The sequence below is a fragment of the Pelobates fuscus genome, chromosome 2 (assembly GCF_036172605.1).
Source record: "Pelobates fuscus isolate aPelFus1 chromosome 2, aPelFus1.pri, whole genome shotgun sequence".
Classification (NCBI taxonomy): Eukaryota; Metazoa; Chordata; class Amphibia; order Anura; family Pelobatidae; genus Pelobates; species Pelobates fuscus.
Genome location: NC_086318.1, coordinates 48,518,270 through 48,544,955, shown reverse-complemented (window position 1 = coordinate 48,544,955; position 26,686 = coordinate 48,518,270). Strand labels below are relative to the sequence as shown.

At 42.1% G+C, this 26,686-nt stretch overlaps 1 protein-coding gene across 1 annotated transcript in view; it reads right to left on the bottom strand.

Moving 5' to 3' along the window:
- Positions 1 to 25,883, bottom strand: part of SMC6 (structural maintenance of chromosomes 6) — a 109,918-nt gene extending 84,035 nt beyond the window's left edge. The window contains exons 1-7 of the mRNA XM_063442137.1: positions 25,806 to 25,883; positions 17,003 to 17,148; positions 16,236 to 16,353; positions 15,230 to 15,335; positions 13,743 to 13,879; positions 2,780 to 2,841; positions 1,988 to 2,068 (exon numbers count right to left, since the gene is read on the bottom strand). Of these exons, the coding sequence (XP_063298207.1) occupies positions 1,988 to 2,068; positions 2,780 to 2,841; positions 13,743 to 13,879; positions 15,230 to 15,335; positions 16,236 to 16,353; positions 17,003 to 17,146 (648 nt within the window). The 5' untranslated portion in view covers positions 17,147 to 17,148; positions 25,806 to 25,883. The remainder of the gene's footprint in view (positions 1 to 1,987; positions 2,069 to 2,779; positions 2,842 to 13,742; positions 13,880 to 15,229; positions 15,336 to 16,235; positions 16,354 to 17,002; positions 17,149 to 25,805) is intronic.
- Positions 25,884 to 26,686: the final 803 nt, after the last annotated feature.

The following is a 26,686-nucleotide window of genomic DNA, read 5'->3' as shown; positions in this document are numbered from 1 at the left end:
CGGAGGCACACTATGGAAGCCTGGATGCTGCAGGACCTCCCTGAGGCATTGTAACAGCCCTGCAGAAGTTTAATTGGCTGCTGTCCGCAAAGCTCCGCCCCCCTGCTCTGTATCAGCCCTCCCATAACATGATGTATGTCATCAGACCGCGAGGGAGTGGGAAACAAGCTCCCACTCTGAAGGCTGGCTCCAGCTCCTACAGGTAGGAGCTGCCACAACATACATACTGCCTGTTACAGTGAGGAGCACTATGGGGCATAAAGGAATTAGTAGCTCTCAGCAACAGGAGCTCAGTGTGCATGAGGAGCTACAAGGTCTGATGGTGGTTCACCTATGGTGTGTCTCCATGAGTGACTGTGAGTGAGTATCTGGTGTGTGAAAGTGAGTGTGTTGTCTGGTGTATGAAAGTGATTGGGTATCAGGGTTTGTGAATGTGAGTGTGTTGTCTGGTGTATGAAAGTGATTGGGTATCAGGGTCTGTGAATGTGAGTGTGTTGTCTCTGTGTGTGTCAGAGCATAAATGTCTGACTGAGTGTGCATGTCCTGCATGCATAATTGTAAGTCTGTGTCTGTGTGATTTTGTGCATCTATGAGTGTGACTGTAGATGTATGTCTGTGAGTGTGTAAGTGTCACTGTAAATGTGTATGAGAATATTTATGATTGTGATTTTATTTGACTGTAACTGAATGTGTTTTTGTATGTCATTGTTATGTCTATCTCTGTGAATTTATGTTCCTGTGTGTATGACTGTGTGCCCCTATCTGTGAGTGAGTGTTTTGTGACTGTTACACTGTAAGTGTGTAGAGCAGAAGTAGCTGGAAAAGCTTAGAAAAGGGTGCACACAGGGAACCTGGAAGGGGTAATTGACCTAATTGCTATGGAAAGCTAGCCATGATGTGAATTGAGGAGAAAAGGGTACATTGCAGAGAAATATGGAATTTTAGTTTAGGAGGGTATAATTGCAAAGAAATAAGGACTTCCAATTTTTGGTAGGCATGGAGTAAACGGCAGGCCTATGTGATTATTAATATTGCTTGGGTAGGGGGTTAATTTTCAGGAGGCTGCCACCAGAAACTCCTGTTATTGAGCTAAGCCCAGCCATGTAGGACCTCGCTTATTGGTTAAGAGCTTCAGCTAAGCGCTGTTAGCCAATGAGAGAGTTAATGCGTGGCTGGGCGTAGGTCAGTGGCACTAACCAGAGATTTCTTGTAGGCCTTTCCAGCAGCAGGGGAAGTGTTGCATGCCTATCAGTACCCAGAGAACCAGCGTCTGTGGGGTGAAGGGGGTGGGCGGCAAAATCTATTTTTGCCTGTGCAGCCAAAAATCCTTGCACCGGCCCTGGTGAGAATAGTATGATGCGCCTCGGAACTGTTCTCTCTGTAATGGCACAAGTGAGCAAAACCTATTTTGAGATCTGAGCAGGGATTTATCAAAGGGCCAGCTACAGAGTTTCTCTAAGCTTTTGTCCATTCTCATATTCTCTGTTTTTGTTGCATTACTTTAACCAAAAACAGTGTTTGCTTAAAACACTTTTTTTGGTTACTTATAAGGCATGATAGTGTAAAGGTAACTTCTATATGCACAAGCAAAAAAAAAATTTCAAAAATAGACTGATTTTGCTTTACTGTGGTAATCTAGAACCTAACCAATATTCGTACGGTAAGTCTGTATTCCCGACTGAAAAAAGTTATAGGTGAACATTTATCCAAATTATTCTAGGTATAGATTCTTATAATGTAAAAGGACAAAAATATATATAAAATATACAAATACGGCCAACCACAGGTACAAAAGCCAAAAGTATGGTAAAGATGATGGTGAATGTTGGCAAACATAGTATTGTACAATGTTACCCCCCCCCCCCTTTTCTTTATTCTGTACCCCCCTTCCAATGCTTGTAGTTTTGCAAAAACATGAAAAAAAAAAAAAACGGTCAATTCTAAAAAATATACAAATACGAATGTGTTGAAGGATTTGCTCTCTCACCTTATACTTATCACTTTCATTCTTTGACTGCAGGAAATGTTTACTCATCTCTTGAGTAAGAACAGACACAGGGTTTTCTACCTGGAAATAAACGAAAAAAACTAACCTTTATTAAAATTGAAATAACTGCCAAACAGCTGAATTTTGGCAATTCTTATATATCACAAAGAAGGGTTTCAAGACAGATCACACACACACATAGAGAAAAAAGCGGAATGCTGAATGCTTTTAGATAGTTTAACACATTTATGTTACATAGTTACAGCTATGTAACATAAATGGCTAATTATTAAACTGAGTATTCTGGGAAACTGACCAGGAGATCATAAATATTAGGTGAAAATAGTTCAGCTTTAACAAATGGCAAACTGAGAATCTCTCTAATTTAACTATTTGTGGTCTAAAGATTTAAATTTCTTAGTCAGTTACCCATATTATGTTAAAAGGAACATTGCAAGCACCATAGCAGTCAGATGCGTGTGGAGTGCCCTAGTGTTATTATTCTAACTGTTTTAGAGAGATTTGACACCTTTTCTAGGTACTCCTGTCACCCGTGCAGCATCCCATCTTCTCCTGCAGTAGAAGCAGGATGTCTCTTGGCAGCAAAGCAGACTGATACAGGACCCCGTTCACCGGCTGAATGGAAGCTGAGGCTGTAGGCATCTGGTAGTGGACTATTCTAAAACGGTTTGAAAAATAACACTAGGATGGCACCAGGGCACTCCTAGGAGCATAGTAGTTATGGTGCTTTGAGTGCTCCTTTACCCTGACTTGAGCTATCATGCCTCTTACCTGTATATTGAAGTGGTCTAAGATTGCTGTAAGTTCTTCTTTTTTAGAAGAAACCAGTGCCCCTAATATAAAAAAATAAAAAAAAAATACCCAACACATGTTTAGGTAGGAAATATGCATGCTCATAATAAATATATTTATCAAGATCTTGATAAATACCATTGAGTGGTCGAAACATTAATCTGTTAATGTGAATTTGAATACGTTAAACGTTGACATTACATGTCATCATAATTTGTACTTTTATGTGAGTAAAAAAACTTTGTTTTAACGGAGACCGTGAGTGCGGACCATCACTTTGAATATATATATATGACCTGGATCCGGCACCCGGCATTTAGTACACATCAAGACGTTAAGCCTGAAGAGCACGGAATCTTTGGATGTATATTTTTCACAGATTGTAATCGTTTTATTTAAATAAATAAAATAAAAAATACCTCACCTAGGCAAAAAATAATGGGGGTTTGGTTACATTATATGATCATATTGCATAAGCCAGCCACAACGTCAATGTACCCCATTCTTGGCAGGTCCTACTCTAGCAGCCTAATGTCTGCCCTTTATTATTATTCCCCATTATTTTTTGCCTAGGTGAGGGTTTTTTAAATAAAAACTATTACAATCTGTGAGATTTGAAATCATTGTTTAGTGACTAAGAGAGTGAGCTGGATTGTATGTGTGTATATATATATATATATATATATATATATATATATATATATACACACACACACACACACACACACACACGTGAATCTATAGAAACGTAATCTTCCTATGATCACCACTCTTAATGCTCATCAAACTAAGCTTTCCTCAGTAAGCAAATGTTGAAATAAAGCGTGTATTTTAGAAGGTTAAAGTCTGGGTTCCCAAATCAGTGATCGGTTTGTTGCTTCAGAGGCAGTGCAGGCGTTGAACAGAACAACCTCCATAACTCCACAACTAACTTATGACTAAAGTTGATCCTGCAGTCCAAATTAATTAGGAGTCATTTTAGCTTTAAAATGCAAATGTCATTTAACTGTTTATGATCAAGTCAAGAGTATAATTTCTTGCTAATATATTAATAGATCAAAATGTTTCCCAAGCTTAGCCGGCTGGATTTATATACAGGATACAGAATTCTCAAGAACCCTTAAAGGGACACTATATTCACGAGAACAACTAAAGCTTATTGCACTTGTTCTGTTAAGGATAATCAGTTCCTTCAAGCTATTTGCAGTAAATATTGTCTTTTCAGAGAAAAGGCAGTGTTTACATTACAGCTTGGGATACCTCCACTGGCCACTCCCCAGATGGCTACTAAAAGGTGCTTCCTGTGGGATTGCTGCACAGTGTGCAGCACTGACATTCAGTGTCTCCACCATCTGCATGGAGACACTGAACTTTTATCATAGGGATGCAGTGATTGATTCATAGCAGTGCTATGTGGAGATGCTGATCTGCCACAGCTGTGTTTGGCTTGTGCAGGCTCTACCCCCGATCTGTCTCCTTGATAGTCTCCTATGTGAAAGCATTGTGATTGGCTGATATCAACACTTCTGATGATGTCAGTCAAGCAGGCAGATCAGAGGCTGAGCCAGCACTAGTAGACTGAAATAAAGGTAAGATTTTACTATATTTAAGGAGGTAAAGGGGGCTAAATGGTTGTTGGAACATTATAGGGTCAGTAATACATGTTTGTGTTCCTGGCCCTATAGTGTTCCTTTTGCTTTCACAACAAATACTCCAATTCTTGGCTGCTTGTTCCATAGTTTGATGTTAGGAAGTACAAAACTAAACTTTCTGCCTCCACAAAATTAAAAAGTATATTTAAATATAACTGCATCTGTAGTCATGGTGGGTACCACTGACCACCTGAAGGTAGATTTTTTAGTATAGATATTTAACAAAACTGGAACAGTTCTTACAGATTTGTAAATGTATGTAGATTAATACAAATGAGTACTGAATGAGTGTAGGGTATCGAGCTTTTCCTATATTAAAGGATCACTATAGGGTTAGGAACACAAACATGTATTCCTGATCCTATAGTGAAAACCTACCATTTAGGTGACTGCCGCCCCCGCTTCCCCCCTCTCCCTTAGTCCACTCAGAATGGGTTAAAACTCACCTTATTTTCAGCTCTCCACGTGTCTGCGGCGCTGGTCTCGCCCCCTGGTGACATCATCAAAATTGCAGATTTTTAGCCCATTGGGAAAGCATTGTATTGGCTAAAATGGGCAAGGGGCAGGACCAAACGCAGTTTGTTTGTTTTTTGCCAATCAGCACCTCCTCAGAGGCAGTGTTTGCGTAAAAATGCCTGAAGGGAGCAATTATACTCACCAGAACAGGAGAGGCGTCATGACGTGCGGATGTGCGGAGGCGTGCTGACGGCGGGATGACGGAGGAGGAGGGGCGGTCTGCCATGTAATGGCGCGCCCGGCGAGAGACGACCGCGAGCACCATTAAGTTTTTACTTGCTTCCATACCGTATACCAGCAACTGGCTTTTCAAATCGCATGCCAGGAATTTGGTAATACTCAAAGGGGGGACTTAGAACTGCGCACTGCAGTAATCCGAAACTCTATAGGCGGCAGTCCGACCATCTGCAGCCTTGAATGAGGACAGAGATGACAGCCTTATACAAACGCCGGATGCCCGGACCCAAGTGGTTCAGCCCCTAAAACAACAGCCACGCTGAAAATTGAAATAATCGGAGTCCCAACGACGCTTCAGTGCGGTAATATATATCAGCCGCTGTGCTGTTTCAACTTGTTGTGTGGTATGTGAAGACTCAAATTTTCAGCGTATTCTGCCTCTGCATGGTAAAATAGCCTGAAGCCTGAAGTCTGAAGCCTTTAATAATGCCTTCAATGCCTTTAATAATGCCTATTCCGACCATATTCTGTAACTGAACCATTAGAGGGACAGAGAAAGAGAAAGAAAAGAGGAAAGGGCTACAACCTAATGCTAAAAGTTGTCCCAAGGGTATAATTTATCATGAGTGCACAATATGAGCATAATATGTTTAAACCGTGAAATATACAGTACAGAGCATGAAAATTGCACCTTGGGACCAATATAGTGGACGTGGGTTTTTTTTTTTTTTTCTTCTCTCGATCCTTTGCATCCGAAAGATTTGTAAAAATATCAAGTGGCAATATATCTGCTAAATATATTGCTGCTAAATATAATCCACCTAATATTCATCAAATTCATTAAATATTGGAAGCAATTGTATAGTATTATATACTGTATATGACCTTAAGTGCCTCCTGAATATGGCTGCTAAAAAGACACATGACACAAAATCCTCCTTGAAGGAAGGACAAAAAAGATACAACGCAAGATAAATCTCTATCAACTTACTTCTCTCCCCAACATAAAAACTCCAAACAGATGATGAATGACACAGACGTTAGCGTGGAATGCTTGGATTCGGAGACCAATAAAGAGCCGTTAACAATCACTTTTTTTTGTTCTACCTTAAAGGACAACTTGCAACAGATCAAAATGGAGTTGGCTACAACAGCCACAGAAATAAAATCAGAAATTAAACAAGAAATAAATGTACTTGCGGCAAAGATAGACAAGTTTGAGGACCAAATTAAAGAGCTGGAATTTAATGTACAAAATCTAGCTGAAGACTGCCAAACGGCCAATCATAAGATTTTGGACCTGGAGACTAAATTGAACGCTATCGAAGACCGGTCTAGACGTAAAAATCTGCGTTTTAGAAATATAGCAGAAAAGGGAAGACCAGAAGATGTGAGACAAACCCTGATGGAATATTTTTCTGCGCTGGGGGTGGAGTGTAATTCACATAATCACTTAATAGATCGGTGCCACAGACTTTTCAAACCTCAATCCATCCAGAATGATGCGCCGCGAGATATCATTGCATGTTTTAATACAGACGACTATAAAGAAAAAGTGTGGAAAGCCGTAAGAGAGAATCACCCAACTTCGGGCAGTTTTCAAATCGTAAAAGTATTCCAGGACTTATCCTTCGAGACGAGAGCAAAAAGGAAAATGTTTAATCCAGCAATTCAAGTTCTCAGACGTCATGAGATAAAATATAGGTGGCTTTATCCGCCCAAAATAAGCCTGTCGTTTGAAGGGAAAAGAGAGGTATTTGAGTCAAATACCAAACTGCTGGACTGGCTGAAAGCGAACAAATTGACTTTGTAAATAGCGGAGTCAGGGGCCAGGGCTAGTATCTGATATTATAAGGAAGGAAGGGGAAAGGGAATTCTTCTTTTCTTTTCTTTTTTTTTTTTTTTTCTTTCTTCTCTCGGGTGCAATAGGACATGGTGTCAAGGATATGCAGCTGGTCTTTGGTTGAGATAAGGGGAATATATTAGAAATAACCCCTATAATTGTTAGGTGAGCATTAATTCTGACCTAACAAGTGTTAAGTAGTAAAGATTTTTTCACGTAGTGAGGAGTTATGGAAAGGGCTCCTAATGAAAGGGCTATTGCAAACAATAGCCGGTAATATGGGTTTAACACTAAGGCGATGGTAAATAAGTTGACAAGAATTTGACCAAAATGTATGTATAGTAATAATTGCTGTATCATAATTCAATTTAATCTAGAACGACACTATTTCACAGCAAGGTTCGACTCAAATACGGGAGTAACACAAATATAATGATATACACGGGTTTAAAGATACACGGAAAAAGGATACAAATTAAGATAACACAGAGATACAGTAGGGAGAAATAAGAAAAGACCTCAGTGAGGTACATTGATAAAATAAAAATCCACACGGGGATATAATTTTCGGTAAATGGGACAGGATTGGAAATTGTAGCTAGGGTAGTTTTATATCACATAAGTTGTTATCACATATACTTGCACTAGGAGGTCAATTTTCTGTAGACCAATAAGAAGGGGTATACTTAGATACACATTGAAAAAACGATATAACGCAAAGAAAAAAAACACAGTGTATATATACTTCAAATAGAAGATATGATGTAGTCTCATTAATATATTAATGTGAGAAGTTGATTTGGTTTAAATGATATAAATGATTCATGTCCTTAAAGGGAATTTTTTTCATTTTTTTTTTTTCCTCTTTTCTTGGGTGTAATAGGATATGGTGTTAAGGATATGTAGGTGGTTTTTGGTTGAGATAATGGGAATATATCAGAAATAACCCCTATAATTGTTAGGTGAGCATTAATTCTGACCTAACAAGTGTTAAGTAGTAAAGATTTTTTCACGTTCTGAGGAGTATATGGAAAGGGCTCCTAATGAAAGGGCTATTATAAACAATAGCCGGTAATATGGGTTTTAACACTAAGGCGATGGTAAACAATTTGACAAGAATTTGACCAAAATGTTTGTATAGTAATAATTGCTGTATCATAATTTAATTTAGAACGGCACTCAAATACGGGAGTAACACAAATATAATGACACACACACGGGTTTAAAGATACATGGAAAAAGGATATAACTTAAAACAACAAAGAGACACAGTAGTGAGAAATAAGAAAAGACCTCAGTGAGGTACATTGATAAAATATAAATCCACATGGGGATATAATTTTCGGTAAATGGGATAGGATTGGAAATTGTTGCTAGGGTAGTATTATATCACATAAATTGTTACCACATATACATGCACTAGGAGGGCAATTTTCTGTAGACCAATATGAAGGGGTATACTTAGATACATACTGAAACAATGATATAATGCAAAGAAAAAAACACAGTGTATATATATTTTTAATAGCTGATATGATGTTGTCTCATTAATATATTAATGTGAGAAGTTGATTTGGTCTAAATGATATAAATGATTTATGTCCTGAAAGGGAAATTTTTTTTTTTTTTTTTTTTTTTTCTTTCTCTCTTTCTCCCCTTCGATGCGATAAAGTGGTTTTCTCTAAGGCGTTTTTTTTTTTTTTCTGGGCCCGGTGGTAGGCTCGCCCCTCTTGGTGTAGTAATACTACATTATTGACGTTGATTTCTATTACTATCGGAAATCTACGGTTAAAATAGAGCAGAAAGAATCACCTTCTTTCTAAATCTAGCTGTATGTTGGATGACCATGTTGGATCTTTTTCGATCCAATTTTAATGTGATGGAGTTTTTTGTTGTCTGTTTTTTGGTTGGTTTTTTTTTTTTTTTTTTTTTTTCTATTATGTTTGTTTATGTTATCCCACGCTCAGAGCTTCTGAATTTATGGACAAAGGAATGGCAAAAAAATGACAAGAGTACTCCTATGTGGGGTGACTGGGGGTTTGAATATAATTACACCTGTTTAATTTTCTGATAGACACAGATGTTAAAATTTTTATCTTTAAATGTTCAAGGTTTAAACACGAACAAAAAAAGGAGTAGATTATATGATACCCTTAGTGAACATAACATTCAAGTGGCATTCTTACAGGAAACTCACTGGTTGCAAGATCTTAAACAAAGATGGGGCGGGGTTAAATTTACCAATATTGTACACGCTTCTTTAAGAGACAAGAAAAAAAGAGGAGTTGCAGTCGTCTTCAATAGTAATATTGAATTGGTAATTGAATATATTGAACTAGACCAAGAAGCCAGATATATAATTATTGTATGCGTAATGGATAAAAAGATCTATACCTTAGTAAATGTTTATTTACCGAATGTTGACCCTATGTCAAAATTTGCATCAATAATGGATAGAGTGGACAAAGTAGCTAAGGGGTATTTAATAATAGCAGGAGATTTTAACTGTGTGGGAGATCCCATAATGGACAAAACTTATATCTCTGCTACTACAAATGATAAAAGAACTGCCAAACAATCTAAGAAATTAAAAAATATTTGTAAACAATATAACCTTCATGACATATGGAGATTATTACATCCAACGGATAAAGACTATTCCCATCAATCGTGCGTGCATGGTTCATACGCTCGTATTGATTTTTGTTTATTAGAGGCCAATGTGATACCCTTATGCAAATCAAGCGAAATTAAAGAGAGTCTATGGTCGGATCATAGCCTTATTTTACTAGACTTTGGTAACAAATCCACAAGGGGGTATAATACTTGGAGATTGAATGACGCCCTCATAAATGACCCGAAGAACAAGGAAGAAATAACCCAATTATTAAAATTTTTTTGGTTAGAAAACAACTCATCCGATACTTCGCCTGCAAACAATTGGTGCACTCACAAATCAGTTATGCGTGGCTACCTAATTAAATTAGCACATATAATGAGGTCCAAAAACGGGAAGACCCTAACTGATTTATATATTGAGTTTTATAATTTATCTAAACTAAACAAACAAAATCCCGCCGCAGAAACAAAAACTAGGTTAAATGGGCTACAAAAACAAATTAATCTTAAAGTGGAACAAAAAATTCAATTAAATATCCATAAACTAAGACTAAAAAATTACTATACTGGTAATAGAGCCAATAAGAACTTATCTAAAAGACTACGAAATCAGTATGCAAAAAACAGGGTGGAACAACTGACGGATGGCCAAAAGATCTATTCGACACCGGCTGAAATAGGGGACAGATTTAATCAATTCTATGAAGATCTGTATAATCTTAAATTGTCGCCCAATCAAAAAGATATACAAAACTATCTTGCCGAAACCCAGATCCCAAAAGTTACACCGCAGGATCTACTAATGTTAAATAGGATCATCTCGGCTGATGAAGTCAAATTTCAAATAAATAGACTTCCTACTAACAAAACTCCGGGCCCCGATGGCTTCACGAATAAATATTATAAACAAATGCAGTCCCTATTAATTAATCCTCTAACAGAAATGTTTAATCAAATAGCTCTAAATAAATCTTTTCCAACTGAATTACTACAGGCCAATATTGTTCCGATACTGAAACCTGATAAACCCAGTCACAATCCTAGTAACTATAGACCTATAGCCTTGATTAATGTGGACATGAAGATCTACGCGGCCATTATCGCGGATAGAATTAAGTCTATTGTTGCGACGCTGATCCATCCAGATCAGATAGGGTTTGTGCCGGGTAGGCAAGTATCCAACAATATTAGGAGAATAATCGATACTTTGGACTGGGCTAATAGAAATGGAAGGCCCTTCCTGGCCCTGTCGTTGGATGCTGAGAAAGCTTTCGACAGGGTCGGGTGGGGCTACCTCAGTGAACTCCTTATCGCTTTTGGGTTCACGGGCTGGATACATAACGCCATTATGGCCCTATACTCCTCCCCCACTGCTAGAACGGTGGGTCCAAATATTACGGCAGGGTGGTTTGCACTCAAAAATGGTACACGACAGGGTTGTCCTCTCTCCCCCCTGCTGTATATATTGTCTATCGAGCCTTTGGCAATTAATATTAGGAATAATCCCCTAATCCAAGGTGTCCAAACGAATTTGATGGATATTAAGATATCATTATACGCGGATGATGCGTTACTCACTCTTACATCTCCAGAGTCCTCTTTAAAAACGCTAATGAAGGAAATTAAAAGGTACTCCAATTTGTCGAATTTTAAATTAAATGTAACTAAAACCACAGCAATGTTTTTGAATTTCGATAGTGATATGGTAAACATCTTAACCCATTCTTATAAATTTATATGGACTGATGTGGAATTAAACTATCTGGGACTCCTCATAACCGCCAATGTGACAGACATAATGGAGAGGAATACAATGTTTTTCATGAGAAAGATGAATTTCAAACTTAAAAGATGGAAAAATTTAGAAACTTCCTGGCAAGGTAAAATTAATATTATTAATTCATACATTTTGCCTAAATGGCTATTTATGTTCTCTATGATGCCACTCAAAATACCGGGGCCTTGGTTGGCTATGATCCAAGCCAGTTTTAACAATTTTATTTGGAATAATAAAAAACCCAGAATTGCTCAAAAAATCTTAACTAAAAAATTGTCTAATGGTGGACTAAATTACCCTAGTATTACCTATAGTTATTACGCAAATATTATTAGACATATTTATCTTCTTCAGGATCCGGTGCAGGTCCTCGAACCATGGTATATTTTAGAGTCTGAAATGGTGCAAACTGACACATTGCAATTTGCGATGTGGACAGTTACAAATAATTCTTTAACCAATATGTTCAAGAAATCTACGATATTATTTCAAATTTTGGAAGAGTGGATAAAAATTAAGAAAAAACTAGGCCTAATCAATAAGATACCCAAGACATGTACACTAGATATACTGCAAAGCCTTATAATAGATTTTTCTTTAAAGAACTGGGCTAATGCAGATAAAATTAAGATATTACAAATTATGCAAGGCGATAACATTTTGTCATTTCAGTCCTTAAAAGATACTTTTCACATTCCATCTAGAGAAATTTTCACATATTTGCGGATAAAAAACTTTATACACAAAAACGTGCTCAAATCGACGTCCATTTTTGCTAAAAATTTGGAATTTATGTTTAAGTTGCAACCTATTAAAAAGAGCATGTCTGCTGCCTCAGCAATGTTGGAATCCCTTAAGGAGTCTCCCTATAGAGTGATCAAGACGTGGGAACTAGACTTGAAAGTGCAAATTACGATAGATGACTGGAACTCCTCTTTAACGCGGGTAAATAAATATATCCACTGTTTAAATCTGTCAGAATGCCACTTCAAAGTTCTCTACAGATGGTATTATACACCTGTTAGAGTAGCCAAAATGTTTCATTCTGTCGAGCCAACTTGTTGGAGATGTGGAAGCCATTTAGGCACCTACATACATATCTGGTGGTCATGTCCAGTTGTTAAAGTTCTTTGGTCCTGGGCCTTCAATATTTTTACATCTATGTCCGTAGATAGAATTCCGGAGAATGCCGCTTCGGCTCTTATACATTTGAATTTGCCTTTTGATTCTCAAAAAGAGATATGTCTGGCTATCCATTGTTTAGTCGCTGTTAAAATTATTATTGCGAGAAATTGGAAAATATCCAAGCCGTTTAATAAACGATCACTGATAGAACAAGTAAGGCATCAAATATCAATGGAATATGAAATGATCAAAAACGCGAATGCTACTTCTAGAAAAAACAATTGGTACAGGGAATGGTTAGATAATTACAGTTCACTATTTGGATAAATACCCCATAGATGGTTATCTTTCAATGCGATTTATACGAGATATATAGATATCTGTTGAAATAGAGAAAGATCGCTTGAATTGAAAATAGAAGTCAATAACCCCACTATAGGTGGAAAAGAACATATTTTGATTATGTGCTCTGAGCTGGTGGATGTTTTTTTTTTTTTTTTTTTGTTTCTGTTGTGCCTTATTGTTGTTACTGTTGTTTTTGTTGGTATGTTAGTACTGATATGCCGGATTATGAGTGAATACGTGACTACTATTTGTGTGTTATGCATGTTAAACATAAAAGATCCATGTATTTATTGGAAATATGTGCATATATGCTAAGTATTAATTCCTGCATATTTGATGTATGTCAAAAAAATGAAAAAATGTTTGTCTAATAAAGATTTATTAAAAAAAAAAAAAAAAAAAAAAATTGTGACATAGTAGTCTAGGTTGAACAAATTTTTTTTTTAGAAAAAAAAAAGACAAAAAAAAAAAAAAAAAAAAAATATACTCACCAGAACAAGTACATTAAGCTCTAGTTGTTCTGGTTACTATAGGGTCCCTTTAATTTTAAGGTATTCTAAGTGACATTTTTTGTTTATGAAGGCTAGGGATCAGGTAAGAGGGGGTTAGCGAATTTACAAGATTATAAACTTTTTTATTTTCTTTTTGGTAAATGGAAAGCTTGATCTGAAACCAGACATATCATTATACAACTGCATTACAAAAATGCCAATATAGTTATATCTTCGGTATGAATATATTGACAGAGTTGGTACAGAAATAGTTAACCTCATAGGCTGTAGGTACCAGCCCCTTAAAAGAAAATGGTCTATTTTGATCTTTAGTAGGTATCTGTTGTGCCAAATCAAATTGCTTTAAAATTATTATTTTTTTTCACTAGTCGGGTACCTGTAACACTTTTCAACTTGTAACTGCGGTTGCCATCAATAGTAAAGTGCTGCTGCACAGTTATGGAATCCCCGTAAACTTCAGGTTTAAAAGCATCTTCTCCTCTATTCCGTAAGGTGATGGAAACATCGGCTGAGCTGCAAGACAAATATTTGACTTTTTCTGAAAGTCATCAAGAGAGTCCCAATAACAGACTATAATATATAGTCTTTTTAGCTACACAATGTTCTAGCAAAAAAGGTACATTTTGGTGTTTACTGCTTTAGAGACTACAGAAATGTGTTCTTGCTCACTGCAATACATATGTATTGCCTTATGTTACAGTTACATGGGTGGGAACTGCAGTGGAAGAGTCGAGAAACCGAGGGACCTCAACAGTGATGGTAACAGTGATGGTAAGAGACCTGGAGAATGAAAAGGTTAAACATGACCCGTACATGTTCAATAAGACTTAGAAGCATGGTGTAAGTTTGTGTGCGTCACTTGACAACTCCCCCAGTTTTCTCCTGAATCCCTTCATACCACCTTCTGTGTCTCTCAACACCTTCCCTCAACCCCTGATGCCTCTCTAAATAACCTAAATTTATCCTCTGCATATGTATCTCACCACACCACATTAAAAGGGAAACTATAGTAATAGGAATACAAAGTTGTAGCCCTAAAGTGTACACCTACCTCGGACTGAAAGGGTTAAAACCCTTTTGTCACCTACATGATTCCAGCGCCTATGTCCCTAGGCGCTGGGTCAGGTCCCGCCTCAGTTATCAGGGGGTACCTAATGCACATGCGCGGCGATCACATTAGGACTTCCCCATAGGAAAGCATTGAATCAATGATTTCCTACGGGGTTTTAGCGGACGCTGGATGTCCGAAAGCAAAATGTGAGGATGTCCAGCGTCATTTAGTGGACCAAATGTCCGCTAAGGACCCGGAAGTGCCTCTAGTGGCTGTCTGGTAAACAGCCACTAGAGGTAGAGTAAACCCTGCAAGGTAAACTTTACAGTTTCTGAGAACAGGGCCACTGCACCCAGACCACTTTAAAGAGATAAGTGGTCTGGGTGCCCATAGTGTTCCCTTGTGCATATTTCCAGTTCCCCATAACACCTATTATGATTTTATTGTGGCTAAACATTATTGTCCTAATGATCTGCATGCCCTCTGCCTGATCTATCAAGCAGGCACAGACAGTGGGAGTGCCCAAAGTAGAAAGGTGGCATATGCCATTAATTCATATGTCTGCCACTCCTGCACACCCCACTTGGAACTCCCCAACAGACCTCTGCCATGGTACCACTGTCCCGCTACCATATAGGGCAATGCAGAACTGGGAGGGTTGTCACTATTTCATCTACCCATTACACTAGCTAAAGAGCTAGAAAAATTAGGAATACAGTTGAATTTGGGGGGGGGGGGGGGGACAAAAAAAATGGATAGCTCTAATACTTCTATCAGTGACATGGATAATCAAGCAGAAAAAGAAGACTTACGTTTGCCCATCCTTTACAAATCCTTTAATTGAAGATCCCCTGTTAGTAATTGCTGCCTTTCCACCCAAGCCCACAATAAGAGCTGTTAAAACAGCACTTTTACCGCCTGAAATAAAAAGAATGCAGGATACACATTGGCAAAAGGTTGAAAAAGTTCTAAAACATTGAATTTCATACAACTGTATTAACTGCTGCACTGGTCAAATGCTCCAACCACTAGAATACACAAGTTGTGCTATAAAACTTGCCAAGACCTTCAAAAACAGTCCTTTACTCACCATTAAATGGTTTCATAAATTTTATTTATTTTTTCATACAAATGTAGTGATTACAATGCCATGAATCATATCAACTCAGACTGCACGGACAGTGGGCACCTGACACAGCAATTTAAGTGTCAATCTGTAAACAGTTTGACAGATTACTGGCAGACGGCCTCTAAGCACCATAATCACTTTAGCACGATGTAATGGTTATGACGTGTAGAGGGTCCCTTAAAGCGTGCCTGTCATGGTGCATGCTTGCCTTGCTTAAAATTTGCAGGCTTGTTGGCAAATATATAGATCAAAAGAAAAACCCATTTAAAATAGGTTCTCCTGCATTGATCATTAAATAATTTGCCATAGATCTATACACTCTCCAGCACAGCAAGAGGGAGCACTTCTTGCATTGGATAGGGAAGTTTCGCAAAATAGTGATTGATATCACTCCTCAAAATAGTTTATTGACTGTTATTTATCTCAATTATTGAGGATGTATTCATAGTCTGGAGGGAGGGGTTTCTGCTAAAATAAACCATGACGTAAAAAATAAAATTAAAATAAAACCACCAAACAAATTCTGCGCTAAATTACATACAAGTTCCCACTACTGGCTGAACTTAATTTACATTCTCCATTCAACAGACATATTTTAAACATGCAAACATGCAAAACACGCACTGAACATAGCTTTCAGAAACCCAATCACATGTCATTCTGCAACACTGCACATGTATCATACTTACTTCCATTGTTCCCAACTACAAAGTTGACGTTTGGTCCAAAACGAAATGGCCCAAGATTAGAGTGACACATGAAGTTTTTCAGCGAGATACTTTCAATTATTCCAACCTCAGCAGTGGTCTAAAAAGGAGGATCAAGTATTATATATTGCATTCATGTCCCTAAGATACTAGCTATAACTAAAGGTTACCGCAAATGTACAATAAAAGCATAGAGTCAGAGTGTATAAAAAAAAATTCAAATGTCCAAGGTAACAAAAGCAGCTATGTTTACAAGTAATTGCCATCAATATAATGAGAGCTATAAACAAGTCATGCATGTATTAAATGGGGGTATGTCTGAAAATAGTTTGCAAGCCCTCCCTATTTACACTCTTCAAGGGCTCCCTCCGCACGACCAGTATTCTGATCTGGGGTATGCAGGCACACTCATGTAGAGCACGCCTGCCGCTCTGTTAGTTCAGGAGAGGATCCCTTCATTAATTATTTATAAAATTGTTGATCTCTAATAGTAATCAGCACTTTTATAAACGGTCATTCTTATGGGATACTCCTCACACAGCATTCAGAAAATAAAAGAGAAGTTAAAACATAGCAGGTTCGACACTTGCCAGGTATGCTATTATAAACCTGACAGGGCTGAGTGCCAAGTAGAAGTATGAAGTCTTGAGCAAAACATTTAATCATTACAATAGAGAACAGCAATTCCTAACAGAGGATGAAAAAAATGGGGAGTAATTTGACATGGTCCGCCATCATTTTCAACTTACAGACTCAGAAAAGCTTTTACTGCCCAATGATGCACGGGGCGTAGCTTCTACATACTCCGATTCGTCCTCTGAGTCATCATCCCGCCTTGATCTTTTATCATGCCCCACAGGGGTCACGGGACTAGTTTCCTTTCTTTTGCCCATTGCTAAGAAAAAGAAAAACAAAAGGAAATAAATGTGATACAACCTTAAAATAAATAAAAAATGTTTCCTTAATGAGTGCTTGATTACATCAGTTTACATTTTACATTTATTTTTTGGAGATAAGCTTTAATTATCTAAAAAAAAAATCTCTCTAAACCTACCACGTAACAAGTAAATAAGCAAATAGGAAAATATATTTTAGATAAGTATTGGAAAGGACCTCTATAGGTAAGAAAATACCATCTTGTATTTGGCAAGTGTTGACCTCATTAATATTTTTTTTTTTTGAATGTGCAAGCATGGATAGCTTATCAGCTTTCTGCTCCATAGCCTGTCTCCTTACCCACACTTCTGGTACTAACATACAGCAGGCCTTAGTCCATTACATACACCGCTCAGCCTCTGGCAGCACTGGATGCTGATATGCAAGACCGGAATGGAGCAAGAAAGGGAATGCAAATACAGGCCAACATGTGGTAAATACCTCTCTACAGGTCTGCCCATAACCCTTATGTTTGCCTTTATGCCCATGTCTACTAAACAGTGCATGCATAGTCTTGTGTGTGTGTGCACTAGATTATGAAAGCACTACTTAGTAAACATGCAGGGAGGGAGTTATAATTATTGCCAGCATGTCATTGTAATGGCAGTTATAATGAGAAATGGTTTGCCTCACATTTTTGCAGCTTTACCAACCTCCTCCTTGTCTGTGGATTGTGAGTGAAAGAGAAGAGGAGCTCTCAGCACTAACAGTAAAGTGTGCTCTGTGATCACTCTCTGTGGTGGATGGGTCAGAGGCTCCCAGTTTGTGTGCCTGCGTGGGATTCTGTGATCCTTGTCTGTGTGTCATGGGGTCTCTCTAAATAACAGCACTTTCAAAGCCCAGTGTTAGTGTACCAGGCTATGAAAGAACTGTTTAGCAGAGGTTCCTCAAGCACACGCATGGTGATTTCTTATACTAACGTACATTTGCATTTGTAACTGCTACAGAAACTAAACTGCCATTATATTTTAGATGCGCTGAGATGACCATATGAAATATATGATTATCATGCAACAGAGTGCCCTCTTGTTAGTTTTAAATAGTGCAGATTTTAAGAGAAATTGTCATTTTTATAAAATGACATGGTTGTAATCTCCAAACTGTCAGACACCTGGGAGGGTTCTCTTCCTGGTTGCTTTGTGCAGAGGCACAAAGCGGAAGCCTTTGCCTAGGAGAGATTGCCCAAAACACCAGCATTATTAACCCCTTAAGGACCGGCCTGTTTTTGCGATGTTTGTACGTTAAGGACCAGAGCAGTTTTAACATTTTTGTGGTGCATGTTTAGCTGTAATTTTCCGCTCTCTCATTTACGGTTCCCATACAAGTTTTATATTGTTTTTTTCACGACAAGAAGGGCTTTCTTTACATACCAGTATTTATATTATGTCATATATTGTATTTAAAAAAAATAATAAAATATGGTGAAAAAAAAAAAAAAAAAAAACATGTTTTTGGACTTTTACTTGAAAAATCTTTTACTTATCTACAAAAGCTAATGAAAAAAACTGCTAAATAGATTCAAAATTTTGTCCCGAGTTTAAAAACACCCAGTGTTTACATGCTTTATTTTTGCAAGTTATAGGCCTATAAATACAAGTAGGAAATTGCGGTTTCAATATATATATATATATTAAATGTATCAATAGTGACATTGTTACACCGTTATCTGTCATAAATCCCCGAAACACACCTAACATGTACATATTTTTTAAAGTAGACAACCCAGGGTATTCAAAATGGGGTATGTCCAGTCTTTTTTAGTAGCCACCTAGTCACAAACACTGGCCAAAGTTAGCATTTATATTTGTTTGTGTGTTAAAAATGCAAAAAACGCTAACTTTGGCCGGTGTTTGTGACTAAGTGGCTACTAAAAAAGGCTTGCAATACCTTGCAATACCTTGGGTTGTCTTCTTTTGCAAATGGTATGCCATCATGGGGCTAATTCTCATTCCTTGGCTACCATACGCTCTCAAAGGCAACCTAACCAATCTGATAAATTTCAATTAAAAAAAAAAGTAAAATCAAGCCTTATATTTGACCCTGTAACTTTCACAAACACTATAAAACCTCTACATGTGGGGTACTGTTATACTCAGGAGACTTCGCTGAACACAAATATTAGTGTATCAGAACAGTAAAATATATCACAGCAATAATATCCTCAGTGAAAGAGCTGTTTGTGTGTGAAAAATGAAAAAAACTTCACTTTCACTGACAATATCATCGCTGTGATATGTTTTACTGTTTTGAAACACTAATATTTGTGTTCAGCGAAGTCTCCCGAGTAAAACAGTACCCCCCCATGTACAGGATTTAGGGTGTCATAGAAAGTTACAGGGTTAAACACAGTGCTAGCAAATTAAATTATCTGGACTTTTGGCCTGCGTTGGCAGGCAGGTCCCTCAAATTGAAATCATTAAAATTACTTAATTAGGTAAAAAAATTACATAAATATGCACGTAGAATTTTAATATATATACATATTTATATATTTGACGTCTACGTGTATATTTATGAAATTATTTATGTAATTATGTATGTGGACATATGTATATTTCGTATTATTTGTATTTATTTATTTATACATAGATATATATATATCATTACATTCTAAGTGTATTTTGATATAAATATATATATATCAATATCAAAATACTGTTGGAATAAAATTGCATATATATATATATATAATTTTTTTGTAATTATTAAAAATTCTTTTTATTTTTGTTATTTATTTTTATTAACATATTATTTGTATTTTATAATAATATATATATATACACACACCATATATATAGTTATTATATATATTGTATATATTCGTGTGTAATTTAAATATAAGTGTATTTTTATATTAATATACGTATATATAAATATAAAAATACACTTAGTATGACATTATATATGATATATACACATATATTATATATAGGTATATATAGATATAATACATGTATGTATGTATGTATGTATATATATATATATATATATATATATATATATATATATATATATATATATATATATATATATATATATATACAAACACACACATTTTTTTTTTACACTGATTGTTTTTTTTTTTACACTTTATTTTTGATTTTACACTTGCAGGGAGACTGCCTGTCAGCACAGACAGTCCCCCTGCAGGCAGATACACAGACACCTATTGCGGTCATGTGATCGAGTGATCACATGGCCGTGGGGTCCTGATCTGCCGAGGGGGGACTGCCCGGGCAGACAGGCAGTCCCCCTGGACTGGGAGGAGCACTGATCGCCGCCGTGGGACCGACGGCGATCAGGTAAGTAGCCCCTGACCGTTATGACGGTTCAGGACCGTCAGCGGTCCAAACGCACATTTTACCGCTGACGGTCCTGAACCGTCAGCGGTCCTTAAGGGGTTAATAAATGTCTTTATTTATAACAACACTGGAGTGTTCATTTAATAGTATTACAAATTATCACATGGAGCCCACAGACAAGAGTAGTAGAATGGCTAGTCAAGAGCAGGTCTGCGTTTTTCTCCTAATAAATATTATATTTACCTACCGTATATTTTTATAGTAAAACAAACAAAAACAACAAAAAAAAACAAGACAAATCAGATACATTTAGGGGAAGTACAAACTATTAGCTTCAGGTCATTAGTCCTGGGCATAGAAATGTTGTTAGTCCACATAATTCCAAATAAGTTATCCAAAAAGAGGTATAAAAGGGTTCTTCAACTATTGTCTATGCAAACTGCTCCTCCCCGTTACCACGTCAGCCGGCTGGTGAGACTGATCACGCCCGCCGGCGGGAAGACCTAATGCGCATGCGCGGCAATTAGACCTCCCCATAGGAAAGCATTGAAACTGCAATAATTACAGTTGCAGGGTTAAGGGTAGTGGGAGTTGGCATCCAGACCACTCCAATGTGCAGAAGTGGTCTGGGTGCCTGGAGTGTCCCTTTAAAGTGGTCTGGGTGCAGTGTCCCTATTGCACTTAGAGCAATGTTTACATTGCAGCACTAAGTCTACTAGACAGCCACCAGAGGCGCCTTCTGAAGTCTTTGTCTATTTTGTGGTGACATCTTTACTTGATGTGCTGTGCCCCAGGGATGCAGTGTAAGTTAGATATACTTACCAGATGCTATCCCCCGCTACCACTACCATCTTTTTTCACTTCCTGGCATTTCATCCGCCAGCAAGAGAACAACACGGATGTTGATAAAAGAACCAGCAAGAGCCTCCTAGAGTCCTAGACAATGCCTTTTCCCCCACATGTTACTAGAGACAGCTTTTGCAAAACTTGACTGCTGTTTCGCCTTTTGTCAAGCGTAGGAAAAATACACAATATCTTTTAAATGCTATGGAATTTAAAGGGACACTATTTACAAGGAAACTCTAGAAAACGCAACTTTACTTTTTGGTGTATAGATCATGCATTTGCAGTCTCACTGTGCAATTATCTGCCATTCAGGAGTTAAAGGACCACTATACGCAACCAGACCAGTTCCGCTCAATGAAGTGGTCTGAGTGCCAGGTCCCCCTAGTTTTAAACCTGCAGCTGAAAACAGTTTCAAAGAAACTAAAGGCAGCTTCCACAATTTACACCGAGTCACAGAGTCCATCGTCAAATACGATTTCCATAGTAAAACAAAGAGTAATGCTTTCCTTTGGGAGAGTTTGAATGCGCGCGCCTCTGGCTCCACTCGGGAGCTGACGTCAGCAGGGGAGGAGAGATCACCAGCGCCGAAGGAGTCTGGTGCAGGATTAAGTTAAGTGGCTGATGGCGCCGAGGCTGGGGGCACTCCAAGAGCCTATAGTGCCAGGAAAACAGGTTTGTTTTCCTGGCACTAAAGGATCCCTTTAAATCACTGTTTATATAGCCCTAGCCACACCTCCCTGCATATAACCTGCACAGCCTTCATGAAAAAGAATGGTTTCACTTTCAAATCAGATGTTAACTTTGTAACAGGATAAATTATTTTGCACATTAGAGATGGAAAATAAATAAAATAAGCAAGAAGTATTGACGACACCACCCCCATCCCTCCCAGCCAGTCACCCTCCATCCCCATCCTCTTCTCTCCCAGCCAGTCACCCTCCATCCCCATCCTCTTCTCTCCCAGCCAGTCACCCTCCATCCCCATCCTCTTCCCTCCCAGCCAGTCACCCTCCATCCCCATCCTCTTCCCTCCCAGCCAGTCACCCTCCATCCCCATCCTCTTCCCTCCCAGCCAGTCACCCTCCATCCCCATCCTCTTCCCTCCCAGCCAGTCACCCTCCATCCCCATCCTCTTCCCTCCAAGCCAGTCACCCTCCATCCCCATCCGTCCCAGCCAGCCTCGCTCCGTCCCAGCCAGCCTCGCTCCGTCCCAGCCAGCCTCGCTCCGTCCCAGCCAGCCTCGCTCCGTCCCAGCCAGCCTCGCTCCGTCCCAGCCAGCCTCGCTCCGTCCCAGCCAGCCTCGCTCCGTCCCAGCCAGCCTCGCTCCGTCCCAGCCAGCCTCGCTCCGTCCCAGCCAGCCTCGCTCCGTCCCAGCCAGCCTCGCTCCGTCCCAGCCAGCCTCGCTCCGTCCCAGCCAGCCTCGCTCCGTCCCAGCCAGCCTCGCTCCGTCCCAGCCAGCCTCGCTCCGTCCCAGCCAGCCTCGCTCCGTCCCAGCCAGCCTCGCTCCGTCCCAGCCAGCCTCGCTCCGTCCCAGCCAGCCTCGCTCCGTCCCAGCCAGCCTCGCTCCGTCCCAGCCAGCCTCGCTCCGTCCCAGCCAGCCTCGCTCCGTCCCAGCCAGCCTCGCTCCGTCCCAGCCAGCCTCGCTCCGTCCCAGCCAGCCTCGCTCCGTCCCAGCCAGCCTCGCTCCGTCCCAGCCAGCCTCGCTCCGTCCCAGCCAGCCTCGCTCCGTCCCAGCCAGCCTCGCTCCGTCCCAGCCAGCCTCGCTCCGTCCCAGCCAGCCTCGCTCCGTCCCAGCCAGCCTCGCTCCGTCCCAGCCAGCCTCGCTCCGTCCCAGCCAGCCTCGCTCCGTCCCAGCCAGCCTCGCTCCGTCCCAGCCAGCCACGCTCCGTCCCAGCCAGCCTCGCTCCGTCCCAGCCAGCCTCGCTCCGTCCCAGCCAGCCTCGCTCCGTCCCAGCCAGCCTCGCTCCGTCCCAGCCAGCCTCGCTCCGTCCCAGCCAGCCTCGCTCCGTCCCAGCCAGCCTCGCTCCGTCCCAGCCAGCCTCGCTCCGTCCCAGCCAGCCTCGCTCCGTCCCAGCCAGCCTCGCTCCGTCCCAGCCAGCCTCGCTCCGTCCCAGCCAGCCTCGCTCCGTCCCAGCCAGCCTCGCTCCGTCCCAGCCAGCCTCGCTCCGTCCCAGCCAGCCTCGCTCCGTCCCAGCCAGCCTCGCTCCGTCCCAGCCAGCCTCGCTCCGTCCCAGCCAGCCTCGCTCCGTCCCAGCCAGCCTCGCTCCGTCCCAGCCAGCCTCGCTCCGTCCCAGCCAGCCTCGCTCCGTCCCAGCCAGCCTCGCTCCGTCCCAGCCAGCCTCGCTCCGTCCCAGCCAGCCTCGCTCCGTCCCAGCCAGCCTCGCTCCGTCCCAGCCAGCCTCGCTCCGTCCCAGCCAGCCTCGCTCCGTCCCAGCCAGCCTCGCTCCGTCCCAGCCAGCCTCGCTCCGTCCCAGCCAGCCACGCTCCGTCCCAGCCAGCCTCGCTCCATCCCAGCCAGCCACGCTCCATCCCAGCCAGCCTCGCTCCATCCCAGCCAGCCTCGCTCCATCCCAGCCAGCCTCGCTCCATCCCAGCCAGCCTCGCTCCATCCCAGCCAGCCACACTCCATCCCAGCCAGCCACACTCCATCCCAGCCAGCCACACTCCATCCCAGCCAGCCACACTCCATCCCAGCCAGCCACACTCCATCCCAGCCAGCCACACTCCATCCCAGCCAGCCACACTCCATCCCAGCCAGCCACACTCCATCCCAGCCAGCCACACTCCATCCCAGCCAGCCACACTCCATCCCAGCCAGCCACACTCCATCCCAGCCAGCCACACTCCATCCCAGCCAGCCACACTCCATCCCAGCCAGCCACACTCCATCCCAGCCAGCCACACTCCATCCCAGCCAGCCACACTCCATCCCAGCCAGCCACACTCCATCCCCATCCCTCCCAGCCAGCCACACTCCATCCCCATCCCTCCGAGCCAGCCACACTCCATCCCCATCCCTCCCAGCCAGCCACACTCCATCCCCATCCCTCCCAGCCAGCCACACTCCATCCCCATCCCTCCCAGCCAGCCACACTCCATCCCTCCCAGCCAGCCACACACCACCCCCATCCCTCCCAGCCACACACCATCCCCATATCCCTCCCAGCCAGCCTCCCTCCATCCTTCCCAGCCAGCCACACTCCACCCCAATCCCTCCCAGCCAGCCACACTCCACCCCCATCCCTCCCAGCCAGCCTCGCTCCATCCCAGCCAGCCTCGCTCCATCCCAGCCAGCCACACTCCATCCCAGCCAGCCACACTCCATCCCAGCCAGCCACACTCCATCCCAGCCAGCCACACTCCATCCCAGCCAGCCACACTCCATCCCAGCCAGCCACACTCCATCCCAGCCAGCCACACTCCATCCCAGCCAGCCACACTCCATCCCAGCCAGCCACACTCCATCCCAGCCAGCCACACTCCATCCCAGCCAGCCACACTCCATCCCAGCCAGCCACACTCCATCCCAGCCAGCCACACTCCATCCCAGCCAGCCACACTCCATCCCAGCCAGCCACACTCCATCCCAGCCAGCCACACTCCATCCCAGCCAGCCACACTCCATCCCAGCCAGCCACACTCCATCCCCATCCCTCCCAGCCAGCCACACTCCATCCCCATCCCTCCCAGCCAGCCACACTCCATCCCCATCCCTCCCAGCCAGCCACACTCCATCCCCATCCCTCCCAGCCAGCCACACTCCATCCCCATCCCTCCCAGCCAGCCACACTCCATCCCCATCCCTCCCAGCCAGCCACACTCCATCCCCATCCCTCCCAGCCAGCCACACTCCATCCCTCCCAGCCAGCCACACTCCATCCCTCCCAGCCAGCCACACTCCATCCCTCCCAGCCAGCCACACACCACCCCCATCCCTCCCAGCCACACACCATCCCCATATCCCTCCCAGCCAGCCTCCCTCCATCCTTCCCAGCCAGCCACACTCCACCCCAATCCCTCCCAGCCAGCCACACTCCACCCCCATCCCTCCCAGCCAGCCACACTCCACTCCCATCCCTCCCAGCCAGCCACACTCCACCCCCATCCCTCCCAGCCAGCCACACTCCACCCCCATCCCTCCCAGCCAGCCACACTCCACCCCCATCCCTCCCAGCCAGCCACACTCCACCCCCATCCCTCCCAGCCACACTCCACCCCCATCCCTCCCAGCCAGCCACACTCCACCCCCATCCCTCCCAGCCACACACCACCCCCATCCCTCCCAGCCACACACCACCCCCATTCCTCCCAGCCACACACCATCCCCATCCCTCCCAGCCACACACCATCCCCATCCCTCCCAGCCAGCCATAGCAGTTTACCCCCCAGAGAGCGGTGACCCGGTGTCAGTCAGTGACGGCCCCTCCCCCGTTATCCGTTATGTCCGTTACTCTGTGAGCATTCTAACCTGCCCGATCAGCGCGAGCCGCCAACTGCTAGGCCACGCCCACTCTGCGCGCTGCCGGAAACGCATCATCTTGTCAGGTTTTAGAGTTCCCGCCCAAAAGCAGGAATCCCATCCAACTACGGGTGTGACGTAACAGCAACCATGTGACTACAGAGGTCACATGATACAAAGGGAACCAGGAAACTCAAATCAACGGGAACTGCTTTGATTGGAATCTCTGCCTGAGTGACACTGTGTCACATGCTGTCTCATTCACACACACGCTTTAATTCACTGCCTCTCACACATTCATTATCTGTGTCACGCTGTCTCTCTCTCCGTCACCCTGTCTCTCTCCGTCACGCTGTCTCTACGTCCCGCTCTCCGTCATGCTGTCTCTACATCCCGCTCATGCATTCTACATCTTGTTTATTATCAGTGCTTTTTTTCTGAACAATATTTACCAAGAACTGATACTACACAAAGTCGTAACTGAATGCATCTAGTAGAATACACTTTTGCAAATTATCATTCACTTTATTTATTGCAAGTGCCTATAATTTTAAGTACGGTACTATTTGCCTGATGGCTGCTAGAGCAAATAGTAAAAAAAAAAATAACACTTTGGCAGAGCACAGATTAACCATAAAGTAGAAGCACTTTGGACAGTGCACATGCAGCTCACACAATCTGGTGTTGTTATCAATGGAAATCTTTCACTTCCCTCTCTTAGGGCACTGCTCTTTCTCTCTCCACTGCTCCTAATTCCGACTACCTATCTCATATTATGTGTGTCCATTCCGCTCTACTTCCCCTCCCGAAATCCATTATTTTGGCATCCCATGCACCCTCCCTGCCTCAGATTGGCATATTCTCGGTGCTTGCTTTACATGCACAGAAAG